The following is a 13,365-nucleotide window of genomic DNA, read 5'->3' as shown; positions in this document are numbered from 1 at the left end:
TGCGACGCTGGTGTTGCATTTTAATTCAACAATTCGCCCGGTGCCAAAATAGAGCAACTTCAAACTGCTCTGAAGTTTGGAGTCAACGGAATCCTTGTCCTTTCCTCCTGATGCTCAGATACAAACCTTTTCCATTCTTGTTGATTTCTCGGCCAATCTTACAGTATAGGGTGTTCTTTGACCTGCATCTTCCCATATCTCTGACTGCCTAACTTATGTGTCTCTTCATTGGGCAGCACGGTAGCACAAGCGGATAGCACTGTGGCTTCATAGTGCCAGGGTCCCAGGTTCGATTCCCCGCTGGGTCACTGTCTGTGCGGAGTCTGCACGTTCTCCCCAGTCTGCGTGGGTTTCCTCTGGGTACTCTGGTTTCCTCCCACAGTCCAAACACGTGCAGGTTACGTGGGTTGGCCATGATAAATTGCCCTTAGTGACCAAAAAGGTTAGGAGGGGTTATTGGGTTACGGGGATAGGTTGGAAGTGAGTGCTTAAGTGGATCGGTGCAGACTCGGTGGGTCAAATGGCCTTCTTCTGCACTGTATGTTCTATGTTGTACCCCTCCCCCTTTTTTTTAGAAACAAGATACATTTTCAGGCTTTTCTTTGCTCCTTCCCCACGCTAGGTTTGTCACTGTGTTCCGTTGCCTTGGCCCTGGTGTGGGGTTCCATGCTGTGCCCCAGAGATCTGGAAGCGTACCCTCTGCTGCCTCTGTCTGATCTTTTCGCAAAGGCTGTGCACAGGGCTCAGCACCTGCACCTCGTCGCCGCTGAATCCTGCAAGGATTTCGTACGTAGCCAACCATAAACGCAAGTTATTGTGGGAGATAATGAGCTTGAACGATTGCTTTGTTGTGGAGCCCCAAGGAGAGGGACCTGCGTCTAATTTGCATGTGTGTGTCTTTTATTCCCCCCCCCCCCACCCCCTCAACAGGAACGAAAATATATCCCCGAGGAGCAGCGCCATTCTCACAAGAGTTCGCCTTCTGCTTTCTGCCAGTCTGAAACCATCCCAGCACCTACTGGCAAAGAGGATGCCCAGCAACGATCGGTAATTTAAACACAAACATAAACAAAACATCCGAACCTAAATTTAGCCTTACTTTTAACACATGTTGGGGTTTTTTTGCTTCATAGTTTCTGTCGCTAGGACAAAGATAGATAGTAAATGTCTTCGGTGCAAAACCATATGGTAATTATCGCCAATCGAGTTTTTGTCCTTGTATTGGACATTCCTGAACGAACTAAAGTTTGTAACATTTACCTCGGCAATATGCATGACTCCACAGACCGTGACTGAGTCCAACTCGATAATGACTCTAACTCTACACAGTTAAAGACACTATTTAACCACCCAATACAGTCAAAGGTAACCGAGCGTTTTAAAAAATTGTTCCCTGACTCTCCGTGCATTTCGAAGTTAGAAAGAAAAAGATCCGTACTATAACTGGAAGTGATTGGAATAACAAGTTACAATTCGCCTTCTCTTACAGGATAGCGAGCTGCTCCTGTACTCGCTGCTGCTCATTCAGTCCTGGCTCAATCCCGTTCAGAACAGTCGAGCTTTCAGGACCTCGGACAGGGTCTATGACAAATTGCGGGACCTGGAAGAAGGCATCTCTGCTCTGATGAAGGTAGGTGTACACAATGCAACCAGCGCTACTTAGAGGGATGAAACGTGTCAGCGTTTCGAAACGGGGAGGTAATGTGGCAGGAAAGACGAAATGTTGACCCATTCAATTTGGACCTTGTTTCAAGCATTCGTTTAGTCTTTCGTTGGTTTAGGTACGTTTTACGGTACCTGTTTTAAAATAGCTAGAAAGCACGATTTGTTTGTGTGTATGTTAATTTGGTGAAAGAGATAATGGGGTAAGCGGCCCAGAGTACTTTCGGGCTTTTTGACCTTGATGTGAATACGAATTTAAAAGCAACGTACAGTAAGCACCTCCCCAATCAACCGCAATACCTTTTCAAGATGTAATTGTATTTAGTTGAACTGGGTAATCCAATCTATTTGTGCAGCTAACTGATGCAGTTCCACATATCAAGCTTACAAAAACCAAAAATAAAGCTCATTCAATTATTCAAAAATCACTCACCAGGCGAAAACTGATCCAACAACGGAAAGAAAGAAAATCGATAATAAGTAGTTAGGAGCAGCGATGGGAACTGAGTTAGGAACCTTGATCTCTGTTCTTCACGTTAGGTGAATGATATCGAGGGGACCATTTTGACTGATATCAGTGTAGCTGCTGAATTTAAACGACACCTTCGCATCAATAAGGATTGCACTTGGAAAGTAATTAATTGTCGGTGGTGCATTTTGGATGATGCTCTACAGACGGAATAAGCTGCTAACTGCATCCAAGTTGATGATTTCTTTGGCAGGGCGATGAACATACGATTTGTAGGATTCAAAGAGTTACGGATCAATTACTTGGGTGGGAAAGGTAATGACAGACGGATTTTAACCCTTCAGATGTTAACAATAAGAGTGCCTACTCTGCCAAAACTATTAACAAAACGACTGATTAGGTGGCCGGATGAGCTCACTATTGTGATAATGAAACTATCATATGTTGGACGGATTGTTTTTTAAAATAAATTTAGAGTACCCAATTCATTTTTTCCAATTAGGGGGCAATTTAGCGTGGCCAATCCACCTACCCTGCACATCTTTGGGTTGTGGGGGCGAAACCCACGCAAACTAAGGGAGACTGTGCAAACTCCACACGGACAGTGACCCAGAGCCGGGATTCGAACCTGGGTCCTTAGTGCGGTGAGGCAGCAGGGCTAACCCACTGTGCCATCATGCTGCCTGATCGATTGTTTTAACAATGTAATGTTCAACTGCAATGCAACCAGTTCAATAGCTGGCAAGATGAGCCTCTGAATAAAAGCACAATACTGGGGTTGCTGGATCTGAAATAAAAACAGAAAATGGTGGAAAAACTCATTAAGTCTGGCAGCATTAATATTTGGCGTCTAATATGACTCTTCGGAGCCTTTAGATTGTGTTTGCAAAAGGAGATTGAAATTTATGGGTCACCAGAGTGTGGAGCAAGGTCAGCACAGCATTTACACATACATAGTAATGAATAATTCGACAAAATATATGGAATATTAATTAGAAATCATGTAACAAGGTTTCACATTAGGTTAACATGCAAGTTCAGTTGGCAGTTAGAAAGGCACTCATTTTGAGAGGGCTTGAATAAGAGCAGAGACATACTGCTGAGGCTGTATAAGGCTCTGGTCAGACCCCATTTGGAATACTGTGAACAGTTTTGGGCCCCGTATCTGTGCTGGCCTTGGAAAGGGTCCAGAGGAGGTTCACAAGAACGATCCTGGAATGAAGGACTTGTCATATAAGGAGCAGTTGAGGACTCTGGGTCTGTATTTGACAGAGTTTAGAAGGATGAGGGAAGTTCTTTTCAAAACTTACAGAATACTGAGAGGCCTAGATAGAGTGGACATGGAGAGGATGTTTCCACTTGGAGGAAAAACTGGAACCCGAGGGCACAGCCTCAGACTGATGGGACGATCCTTTAAAACTGAGATGAGGAGGAGTTGCTTCAGCCAGAGCGTAGTGAATCTGTGGAACCCATTGTTGCAGAAGGCTGTGGAGGCCAAGTCATTGAGTGTCTTTAAGACAAAGATAGATAGGTTATTGAATAATAAGGGGATCAGCCCGCTATGGGGAGAAGGCAGGAGAATAGGGATGAGATACATGGGCCAGCCAAATGGCTTAATTTTCCTCCTACACCTTATGGTCTTATGTTATTAAAGTAGTGAGAAGGAATGAAGAGGAAAAAGAGCAGAAAAAGGAAATAAATTATATTTTGAAGAATCTTTCCATAGTAAATCAAATGGAATGGTTGAAATCTGTAAGCAAAGCTGTGCAAGTAATGAACTCAATGAACTCAATCGTTTATTTTCTCCTCATCATTTTATATAAGCCTGATCTATTCCTAGGGCTAGTTTCCAAGGATACTCTTACTCAAAAGATATCCATGAATTTACCTGCTTCATCAAGCCATTTACTTATTCATTGTTACAATACCTCTCACTTGTATAACATTACACATAGAGGAAAAGATAGCACATGTCAGAAGGTTCATTCAGGCAATGCATAAACCATAATTACAAACTGTTAGCTTTCAACTGAATCCCAGGATTCATAATATTCTTGACCAATGCTCCATGTGTACTGTGTGTTATCTGCGTTTTTGAATAGATGCTCCCTTTACAAAACTGCTTTAAAACTAAATTTCTCTATCATTTCCCAGACTCTGGAAGATGGAGGTTCTTCGCAAGGTTTTGCCTGGTTGAAATTTTCCTATGAAAGGTTCGATGGAAACTTAAATGAGGAAGCTTTGATGAAAAACTATGGTCTCCTGGCTTGTTTTAAGAAGGATATGCACAAAGTTGAAACCTACCTGAAAGTTATGAATTGCAAACGTTTTGCAGAGAGTAACTGTACTGTGTAGTGTAAGGTTATAGACAAAATGAGCGAGGAAAGCTCGATAAAGACACTCAGAATGTTACACAGAATGTCTTAAAGTTGATTATTTAAAAGTAACTAATATATCTATATAGTTGTATATGTTATAACCAATGTTGGGTCTCTGAAATTTAGTTGCAGGGATATAGGAACCGTGGAAAATATTTTTCTGTAGGTGCATATTTTTCTGTAATTGTGATCAATATCCTACATTTCTTAGTAAAACCTAGCAAATATTTATCTTGCATTTTGCAATAAATTATTGCATTGAATTGCCAACAAATCTCTGATTGCTTTCTTAAACATTTTTGAGAATTTTCCTTTAATTGATGTGATCATGCTCAAGAATGGGACACTTTGCATTTTGGGCACCGAGTATCAGTTTCAAGCACTTGCAGGTCAGTTTTAGCACAAGTAGATGCAGATTAAGGCATCTTCTACATTGACCCCTGATGTAAAAAAAAATCATGTCAAAGTGTAACTTTAAAAATATTTGCATCTAACACTGCAAACCTTGCTATATGTAGTAAGAGTTGTAATCATCTTTTTTAAATTGTATCCTTTGTGTAAGACATGTTTCAAAAATCCATGTTTGTTGTGTCTACAAATTCAAAAAGACAATGATATTTCTTTCAAATCTAATTGAATCCCCTGAGCAAACTCTAACATTAGAACAGTAAGGTGACTTGTTTGAAACATATAGGATCCTGAAGGGGGTCTCAGCAGGGTGGATGTGGAGAGGATGTTTCCTCTTGTGGGAGAATCTAGAATGAGGATCACTGTTTAAAAATACTAGACCACCCATAAAAATACTAGACCACCCATTTAAAACATAGGTGAGGGAAAATCTTTTCACTCAAAGATTATCGTGAGTCTTTAGAACTCTCCTCCAGAAATGGCAGCAGAAAGCAGAATATTTGAATATTTTTAAGGCTGAGGTGGCTAGATTTTTGTAAGCAATGGGGTGATAGTTTAATAGGGATAGACGCGATGCAGATTTGAGGTTACTATCAAATCAGCCATGATCTTATTAAATGGCAAAGCGGGCTCGAGCATCCAAATGGCCTTCTCTTCTTACTGTTCTAATGTTAGAGTTTGCTCGTGAGATATAATTAGAACGTCCAAATGGCCTACTCCTGCTCCTTGCTTGAATGTTCGAATTAGCAATGTGCTAACCAACTTAAGGAAGTTTCATAGCAGCATTGGGAAACATCTTAAAAGTTGTAAAGCTTCCATTGTGAAAGCTATTGCATTTACCAGGGGGAGATCAAATGGAGCAATTATTGATTGTGTTGAGTGGTCTGTTTTTATGCTATATATATCTGATGTATTCCTATGTACGTTTTCCGATCAGTGACCTGAGTGAGTCCTCCAGCAAGTTCCCACGTAAGAGTTTCCCTGCAATTGTTCAGAAGGGCTAACATCCCCTGGACAATTGCGCTGGGTTGGGAACTATCTGACAGAGAAATTTAGATTGCTAACTTTGGATGGTTTTGCCAGTTTTACACTCATAGTTACTCAGAGAGAAGGAAAAAAATCATTTCCATCGTTGAAGGAACAATTTTAAACACCCAGACTAAGCCCACACTGTGCACGCCTACACCCCCATCTCCCAGTGGACCCCCAACCAAGCATCCCCCTCATGGTATTCCTCACCTGCACAAGATTCACCAACCCCCCCTCAACGTACTCCCCCCGACCCGACTGGGCTGGATCCGCCCCCCCCCATCCATTTTCTGTTGATTATTCTCTTTGTCTACTATGTATGTACTATGTATGTTCCCTCAACCGCAGAAAAATTCTTTTCACTATACGCTGGTACATGTGACAATAAATCAAATCAAACCAACCAGTTCCCTGACCTAAACCCTTCTTGGCTGGCAACGCTCTCTGATCTGACACTGATTTGATCATCCCCCCGACCCAGCCCCATGTCGACACCTCCGCTCACAACCCCCTTGATGTCCAACTCCTCACTCCTGATGCCTGAACCCTCAACACCCCTGATGTCTGAATCTACCCTCCCTCCCTCCCAATGTCCAGTGCCCCCATGTCCAGGTTCCCCCCCATGTCCAAACCCCTCCCCCATGTCTAGATCCGTCCCATGTTCAAATCGGGGCCCCCTCTGCCGATGTCTGAACCCCCACTCCTACATCCCATTCAATTACCTTCCAAACTTGCCTTCTCCCTTTCAATTGGAGCAATTCACTTTCTCTGGCTCACCCGGCCTGAGTTAGGAAGGTTGGATGAGACAGACGCTTTCCATTTTAAGCCATGATGTGGAGATGCCGGCGTTGGACTGGGGTGAGCACAGTACGAAGTCTTACAACACCAGGTTAAAGTCCAACAGGTTTGTTTCGATGTCACTAGTTCCATTTTAAGTGCAGGTTAAGCCGTTACGGAGTGGCAATCCGCCATTGATTGCAACTACGAGGAAATGGTTCACAGAACAGGGTCACTACCAGTTGTCCTGCTTGCTTCCTGACATTTCACACTGAATTCACTGCCTGAGGGTGTGGCGGGGGAAGGTTCATTGGAACCATCCAAAAGGGAATTAGACTGTTACCTGAAAAGGAATAATGGCCAGGGTTAAGGGGAGAATTGCTCATTCGGAGAGCTGGTGCAGACACGATGGACCGAATGGACTCCTTCTGCACTGCAAGAATTCAGTGATTAAGTGTTAGTTATAAAAAGCCCTTTCCCCTGGGGGTCTAACACATGGCTCTGCACTCTGCATTCCGACTAAAGGATCAATGAAACTGCGCCCCAACCGGATCAGCCTATCAGGGGGCAGAGCAGCCAGTGGGCGGGGATTATTGTGACGGCCAATCAGGAGCCAGCGTTCACCATGGAAACCGGCCTGAGTGACAGGAGGCGGCTGGGCCGGCGGAGATGGCGGCGGCGGCTCCGGTTCAGGTGGACATCGTGGACTTTAAAATACCGACCGGAAATAATAAAACCCTGTTTGTCTGTAATATTCTGCCCAGAGAATTCGAGGCAGAAGTTTATGTGAGTGCCGAGGTGGAGCTGACCCTGCTTGGGGAGGAGAGGGGGTCGAAACTGACCCTGCTGGGGGCGGGGGGAAAGAAAGAAACTGACCCTACGGGGGGAGGAGGAGGAGGAGGAGGAGGAAGAAATTGACCGTGCTAGGATGTGGGAGGGAGAAACAGCCTGCTGGGAGGGTGGGGAAGATTCAGACCCTGCAGGGGGGAGAGACGCAACTGACCCCGCTTTGGGGGGCAGGGTGAGAGAAACTGACCCTGCTGAAGTAGGGGAAACGGATCCTGCTTTGGGGGTGGGGGGAATCTGACCATGCTTGGTGCGAGGGGTGGTATGACAAACTGTGCATGTGGGAGGGGGAGGAGAAACTGACTGGTGGAGAATCCTGCCCTGCTTGTGGGGGGGGGGGGGGGGGTAGAATCTTGCCCTGCGGGTAGGGTGGGGTAGAATCTGACCCAGCTGGGAGGAGGGGGAGGGTGGGGTAGAATCTGACCCTGCTGGGAGGAGGGGGAGGGTGGGGTAGAATCTGACCCCGCTGGGAGGAGGGGGAGGGGGGGGTAGAATCTGACCCTGCTGGGAGGAGGGTGGGGTAGAATCTGACCCTGCTGGGAGGAGGGTGGGGTAGAATCTGACCCTGCTGGGAGGAGGGTGGGGTAGAATCTGACCCTGCTGGGAGGAGGGTGGGGTAGAATCTGACCCTGCTGGGAGGAGGGTGGGGTAGAATCTGACCCTGCTGGGAGGAGGGTGGGGTAGAATCTGACCCTGCTGGGAGGAGGGTGGGGTAGAATCTGACCCTGCTGGGAGGAGGGTGGGGTAGAATCTGACCCTGCTGGGAGGAGGGGGAGGGTGGGAGGGGTTGAATCTGACCCTGCTGGGAGGAGGGGGGGCAGGGAGGGGTTGAATCTGACCCTGCTGGGAGAGGGGAGGGAGGGGGGTGGAAGAATCTGACCCTGAGGGGAAGGGGGGGGGGGTGGAAGAATCTGACCCTGAGGGGAAGGGGGGGGGGGGGGAAGAATTTGACCCTGAAGGGGAGGGGGGGTGGGAGAGAGGATTTGACCCTGCTGGGAGGAGTGGGGGGGGGAAAATCTGAAGCTGCTTTTGGGGGGGGGGGGGGGGGGGGGGGCAGGTGAGAAACTGACCCTGCCTGGGGCGGGGAAAGAAGAAAGTGACCGTGCCTGGGGGGTGCTGCAGGGAAGCGGTGAGAGAAACTGGCCCTGCTTTGCAGGGGGAGGGCTGGAAAGAGGGGCAGAGAGAAAGACAACCCTGTGGTTTGGGGTGGGGAAGAGAGAAACTGAACCCTGTGAGGGGGGGCGGGGGGAAGAGAGAGAAACTGAACCCTGCTTGGGGTGGGGGGGGGGAGCGGTTAGAAGAGAGAGAAACTGAACCCTGCTGCAGAGGGGGTTTGAAACTCCCTGCTGTAGATGTGGGAAGAGAATAGAACATAGAATGTGAGAATATTTTTCAAAGGTGTGTGACCTTTCAATATTGATTTTCAGAGGAACTTGGTACTCACAGAAATCCAGGAAGTTAGCATGCAGGTACAGCAAGCAGCTCAGAAGATAACTGACAAGTTGTCATTTTATGTTAAGGTTGATTGGAGTACTCAAACAAAATCTTATGATGTGACCACATCTGGAATGCTGTGCACTGTTTTGATCTCCTTATTTAAGGAGGGGTGTGTTTGCAATGTTCATTGGTCCTATGCGAGGCCGACTAAATTGGGCTTATACTGTCTAGTGTTTAGAAGAACGACAGCATGGTAGCACAGTTGCTTCACAGCTCCAGGGTCCCAGGTTCGATTCCTGGCTTGAGTCACTGTCTGTGCGGAGTCTGCACGTTCTCCATATCTGCGTGGGTTTCCTCCGGGTGCTCCGGTTTCCTCCCACAGTCCAAAGATGTGCAGGTTAGGTGGATTTGCCAAGCTAAATTGGCCTTAGTGTTCAAAAAGATTGGGTGGGGATACGGGGATAGGGTGGAGGGTGCTCTTTCCAAAGGCTGGTGCAGACTCGATGTGCCGACTGGCCTCCTGCACTGTAAATTCTATGACACTCTCCAGAGTATTCTGGGGCTTCATCAGGTAGACACACAGGTTGTGTTCCCTGGCTGGAGGATCTAGAACATGGGGTGCACAGTCTCAGGAGAAGGATCTGATCATTCAGGATGAGACGAGGAGAAATGTCTGCAATGAAAAGGTATGAATCTTTGGAATCCTCTAACCCACAGGGTTGCAGATGCTCCATATATTTCAGGCTGAAATGGACAGAGTTTGGTGTCTCGGGGAATCGAGAGACCTGGGGAGTGGGCAGGAAAGTGTCGATGCTTGGCCCTGATTATACTGAATGAAGGAACAGGCTTGCGGGGCCGTTCAGTTTACTCTGCCTTCTCCCATTTCTTATGCTCTTGTGAAAAATTGAGGGTACAACCACTGCTGGGGGGAGAGGGGGGAATTGCCACTGCTGGGATGGGGGGTATAGAGGGAGTGAGGAGAGGAAACGGCTACAGTTGTGGAGGTGGACATGGGGATGGGGGGGGTGGCATGGGATGTGCACTGAGGGAAATGGGGAGTGGTCCGCTAATTACTGGTGATCTTTTCTGTATACCCTAGGATTGCATTTTCAAAGTTTTCTCCAAGTTTGGACTTCTCTACTCTGTGCGGGTGTGCAGGAATGCTGCTGTAGCTGAACCAGGTTATTACGCCATTGTCAAATTCTATTCCGCATTGAATGCTGGCAGGGCCCAGAATGACACAAATAAGCAATGTTTATTCCAAAGGGTTCCTTTGAAGGTGAGGAGTAATTTGAAATGACCTGGATTTTATAAGAATTACATTTTTGTTAACTTTGAACACTTATCACATTCGACCACCTTTTCACCCCATATCACTCTTCAGAATAAAACAGGCTACCTCCATCATCCCAGTGGTTTTGCCTGACTACAGTTAAATCTGATTTTTCATTTGTAGCTATTTTTTTACTTAGTCATATTTTTCTAGTTTAATACTATTCCACGCAGACTGGCTGGTCTGATATTAACCTGCAATTGAAGTAAGACATTCTCATTAATTTATAGCTATTTGGGCAACAAATACATGGCAGTTCATTTGTCCAGTGATCTGTGTAATGAACTAAATAATTCCTTATTGGAATTCTAAAATGTTTTTAACCAGCTTTATTTATGTTTTTCTTGTCTGTGGAATGAAAGCACATGTGTTACAGTGCTGCACACAGATTGATTTGTTAAGATTAATGGAACAAAATTTAACCTATGGAGGCTGTTCTCCCATTCAGTTGTTAGATTGTGGTTATCTGTATGTCAATGCCATTTACCTGCCTTGCTCCATATTCTTTAATACCATTATCTAAAAAAAAAAAGTTTTGACATTTTCAATTGATCTCGCCTCAACAGCTTTTTCACAGAATCCTTACAGCAGAAGGAGGCCATTTGGCACACAATCAGGTCACGGTTTCTCACTATTTATGCCCCTCCAGATCTTAATACCTCAATATCAAGTTTCCTCTCAGCCTTTTTCCAAAGAAATCAGACCCAACATCTCAAGACTATCATTATAGCTATAGTTGTTTAACCCTGGAATCATTCTCGTGAATCTCCTCTGTACTCTGTCCAAAGCATTCACATCGTTCTCCAAGTATGGCGGCCAGAAATGGGCACAATGTTCCAGATGAGATGTAACTTGTGTCTTGAGAGACAGAATTGCAGAATTTCACTATTTGTGAAGAGATGCCTTCTAGCATCACTTCTGAATGACCAACTCTTAATTTTAAGTTGTCTTGTTTTAAACTCTCCTACCAGAGGAAATAGTTTTGCTCCATCTGGCTTATTAAATCCTTAAACTTTCTTAAAATGCCTCAATTAGATCACCGTTCTATTCAAAGGGACGCAAGCCTAGTCCTACTGATCTGTTCTTCATATTTTAATACTTTTAGTTCCAGTGTCATTCTGGTGAATCTGTGCTGTATTGCTTCTGAGGCAAATATATCCTTTCTGAAGTGCAGTGCCCAGACTGAGAGCAGTACTCTGGATAGTGTCTTATGAGAACTTTTTACAACTTTAGAATAACTTGCACGCCGTGTTTTTCTGGCATCTTGAGGTAAAGGCCAACATCCAATGAGTTTATTTATTTATTTATTTTGTATCTGTCTCAATAGCTTTGTGATTTAGGGACCCCTAAATCTCTGTTTCTCCACAGTTCCTAACTTCTTACCATTCAGAAATACTCTCATTTATTTTGGGTGAGAAGTAGATGACTTCATACTTTTCCACATTGAACTCCACCTGTCATTTAATTTATCAATAACTCAATGAATTCATTATCTGATAGGAGCAAAAAAAATCTACGGAAAATACTCATTATCCAAAATTGTCCCCCTCTCACTTTATTTTTTGGGGATTGTCCAGCTTTTGGCAAGCTTTTCCAATGCAACATGGCTACTGTTTGATTCAATCATTATGGTTGCCATAGCTTTCAAATGGAATTGCTGTGATATGTTGGGAGTATGGGATCTGGTAGGGAAGAGAATCTGATTCTATCCTGGAGCTAAATGTTTTTTTTTAATCATTTAAAAAATAATTTATTCAGTATGAAATAGAGTACCCTGAATAAAAAGTACAGTACTTCTATTTTCTTTAAATAGGCAAGGCAATATCATTATTACATAAAAAAATCAGGGGCGGGATTCTCCACTCCCACGCCGTCGTGAACGCCGTCGAGGTTCACAACGGCGCGAAATGGCCCCGATCCCGAACGATTCAGGCCCCGACAATGGGCTAGGATTGGGGCCGCGTCATCTACACGCGCCAGGCCTTGTCACCGCGTAAAGGCGGCGCTGCATAGATGACGCGGTCGCGCCGCATAACTGGCGTCACCCACGCATGCGTGGTTGCCGTCCTATCTAAGTCCGCCCCGCAAGAAGATGGCGGACGGATCTTGCGGGGCCGCGGAAGGAAGGAGGTCCTCCTTCAGAGAGGACAGCCCGACGATTGGTGGGCACCGATCGCGGGCCACCCCACATTGAGGTACCCCCCGGTGCAGGATCCCCCCTCACCCCCCCGCAGGCCGCCCCCCCCCCCCCCCCCCCCCCCCCAGCGTTCGCGCGCTGTTCCCGACGGCAGCGACCAGGTGTGGACGGCGCCGGGGGGGGGAACCCGCCGTTTTGGCCTGGCCGCTCGGCCCATCCGGGCCTGAGAATAGTGGGCGTGCCGGAGAATCGCCATTTTGGGTGTCTCCGGCGATTCCGCGGGCCGTAGGCCGGAGAACTCGACCGGGCCGTTCCCGCCGCTTGGGAGAATCGCGGGAGGGCGTCGGACCGGCGTCCCGGGAAATTTTGGCGGCCCAGGCAATTCTCCCAACCGGCGCGGGAGTGGAGAATTTCGCCCCAGCTTTTTTAAAAAAATGAATTTTATTCCAAACACATTAGGGGCAGCACGGTAGCATTGTGGATAGCACAATTACTTCACAGCTCCAGGACCCCAGGTTCGATTCCGGCTTGGGTCACTGTCTGTCCGGAGTCTGCACATCCTCCCCGTGTGTGCGTGGGTTTCCTCCGGGTGCTCCGGTTTCCTCCCACAGTCCAAAGATGTGCAGGTTAGGTGGATTGGCCATGATAAATTGCCCTTAGTGTCCAAAATTGCCCTTAGTGTTGGGCGGGGTTACTGGGTTATGGGGATGGGGTGGAGGTGTTGACCTTGGGTTGGGTGCTCTTTCCAAGAGCCGGTGCCGACTCGATGGGCCTAATGGCCTCCTTCTGCACTGTAAATTCTATGATTTAAAAAAAAAAATACAAAAACATAAATAATCTGGGGAACATTCTCCCCAACTCACAATTTTACAGTGTACAAGTTTTTCCC

The 13,365-nt window shown here is 46.3% G+C and overlaps 2 protein-coding genes across 7 annotated transcripts in view; both read left to right on the top strand.

Annotated features, from left to right (window-relative positions):
• Window positions 1–4,783, top strand: part of gh1 (growth hormone 1) — an 81,101-nt gene extending 76,318 nt beyond the window's left edge. For both annotated transcript variants that reach the window (XM_072487036.1, XM_072487037.1), the window contains 4 exons: window positions 623–786; window positions 931–1,047; window positions 1,490–1,630; window positions 4,286–4,783. In XM_072487036.1, coding sequence (XP_072343137.1) covers window positions 623–786; window positions 931–1,047; window positions 1,490–1,630; window positions 4,286–4,486 — 623 coding nt within the window. In that variant the 3' untranslated portion in view covers window positions 4,487–4,783. The remainder of the gene's footprint in view (window positions 1–622; window positions 787–930; window positions 1,048–1,489; window positions 1,631–4,285) is intronic.
• A 2,575-nt stretch (window positions 4,784–7,358) lies between these two features.
• The window catches only part of rdm1 (RAD52 motif containing 1), a 50,403-nt gene continuing 44,396 nt past the window's right edge, over window positions 7,359–13,365 (top strand). For 4 of the 5 annotated variants that reach the window (XM_072487034.1, XM_072487033.1, XM_072487031.1 and 1 more), the window contains exons 1-2: window positions 7,371–7,509; window positions 10,106–10,285. In XM_072487034.1, coding sequence (XP_072343135.1) covers window positions 7,393–7,509; window positions 10,106–10,285 — 297 coding nt within the window. In that variant the 5' untranslated portion in view covers window positions 7,371–7,392. Of the gene's footprint in view, window positions 7,510–10,105; window positions 10,286–13,365 lie in introns of all 5 variants that reach the window. The other variant, XM_072487032.1, reaches the window with a different exon arrangement.

The sequence above is a fragment of the Scyliorhinus torazame genome, chromosome 21 (genome assembly GCF_047496885.1).
Source record: "Scyliorhinus torazame isolate Kashiwa2021f chromosome 21, sScyTor2.1, whole genome shotgun sequence".
NCBI lineage: Eukaryota > Metazoa > Chordata > Chondrichthyes > Carcharhiniformes > Scyliorhinidae > Scyliorhinus > Scyliorhinus torazame.
Note: the sequence above shows the minus strand (reverse complement) of the source record. Positions and strands in the feature narration are given on the sequence as shown.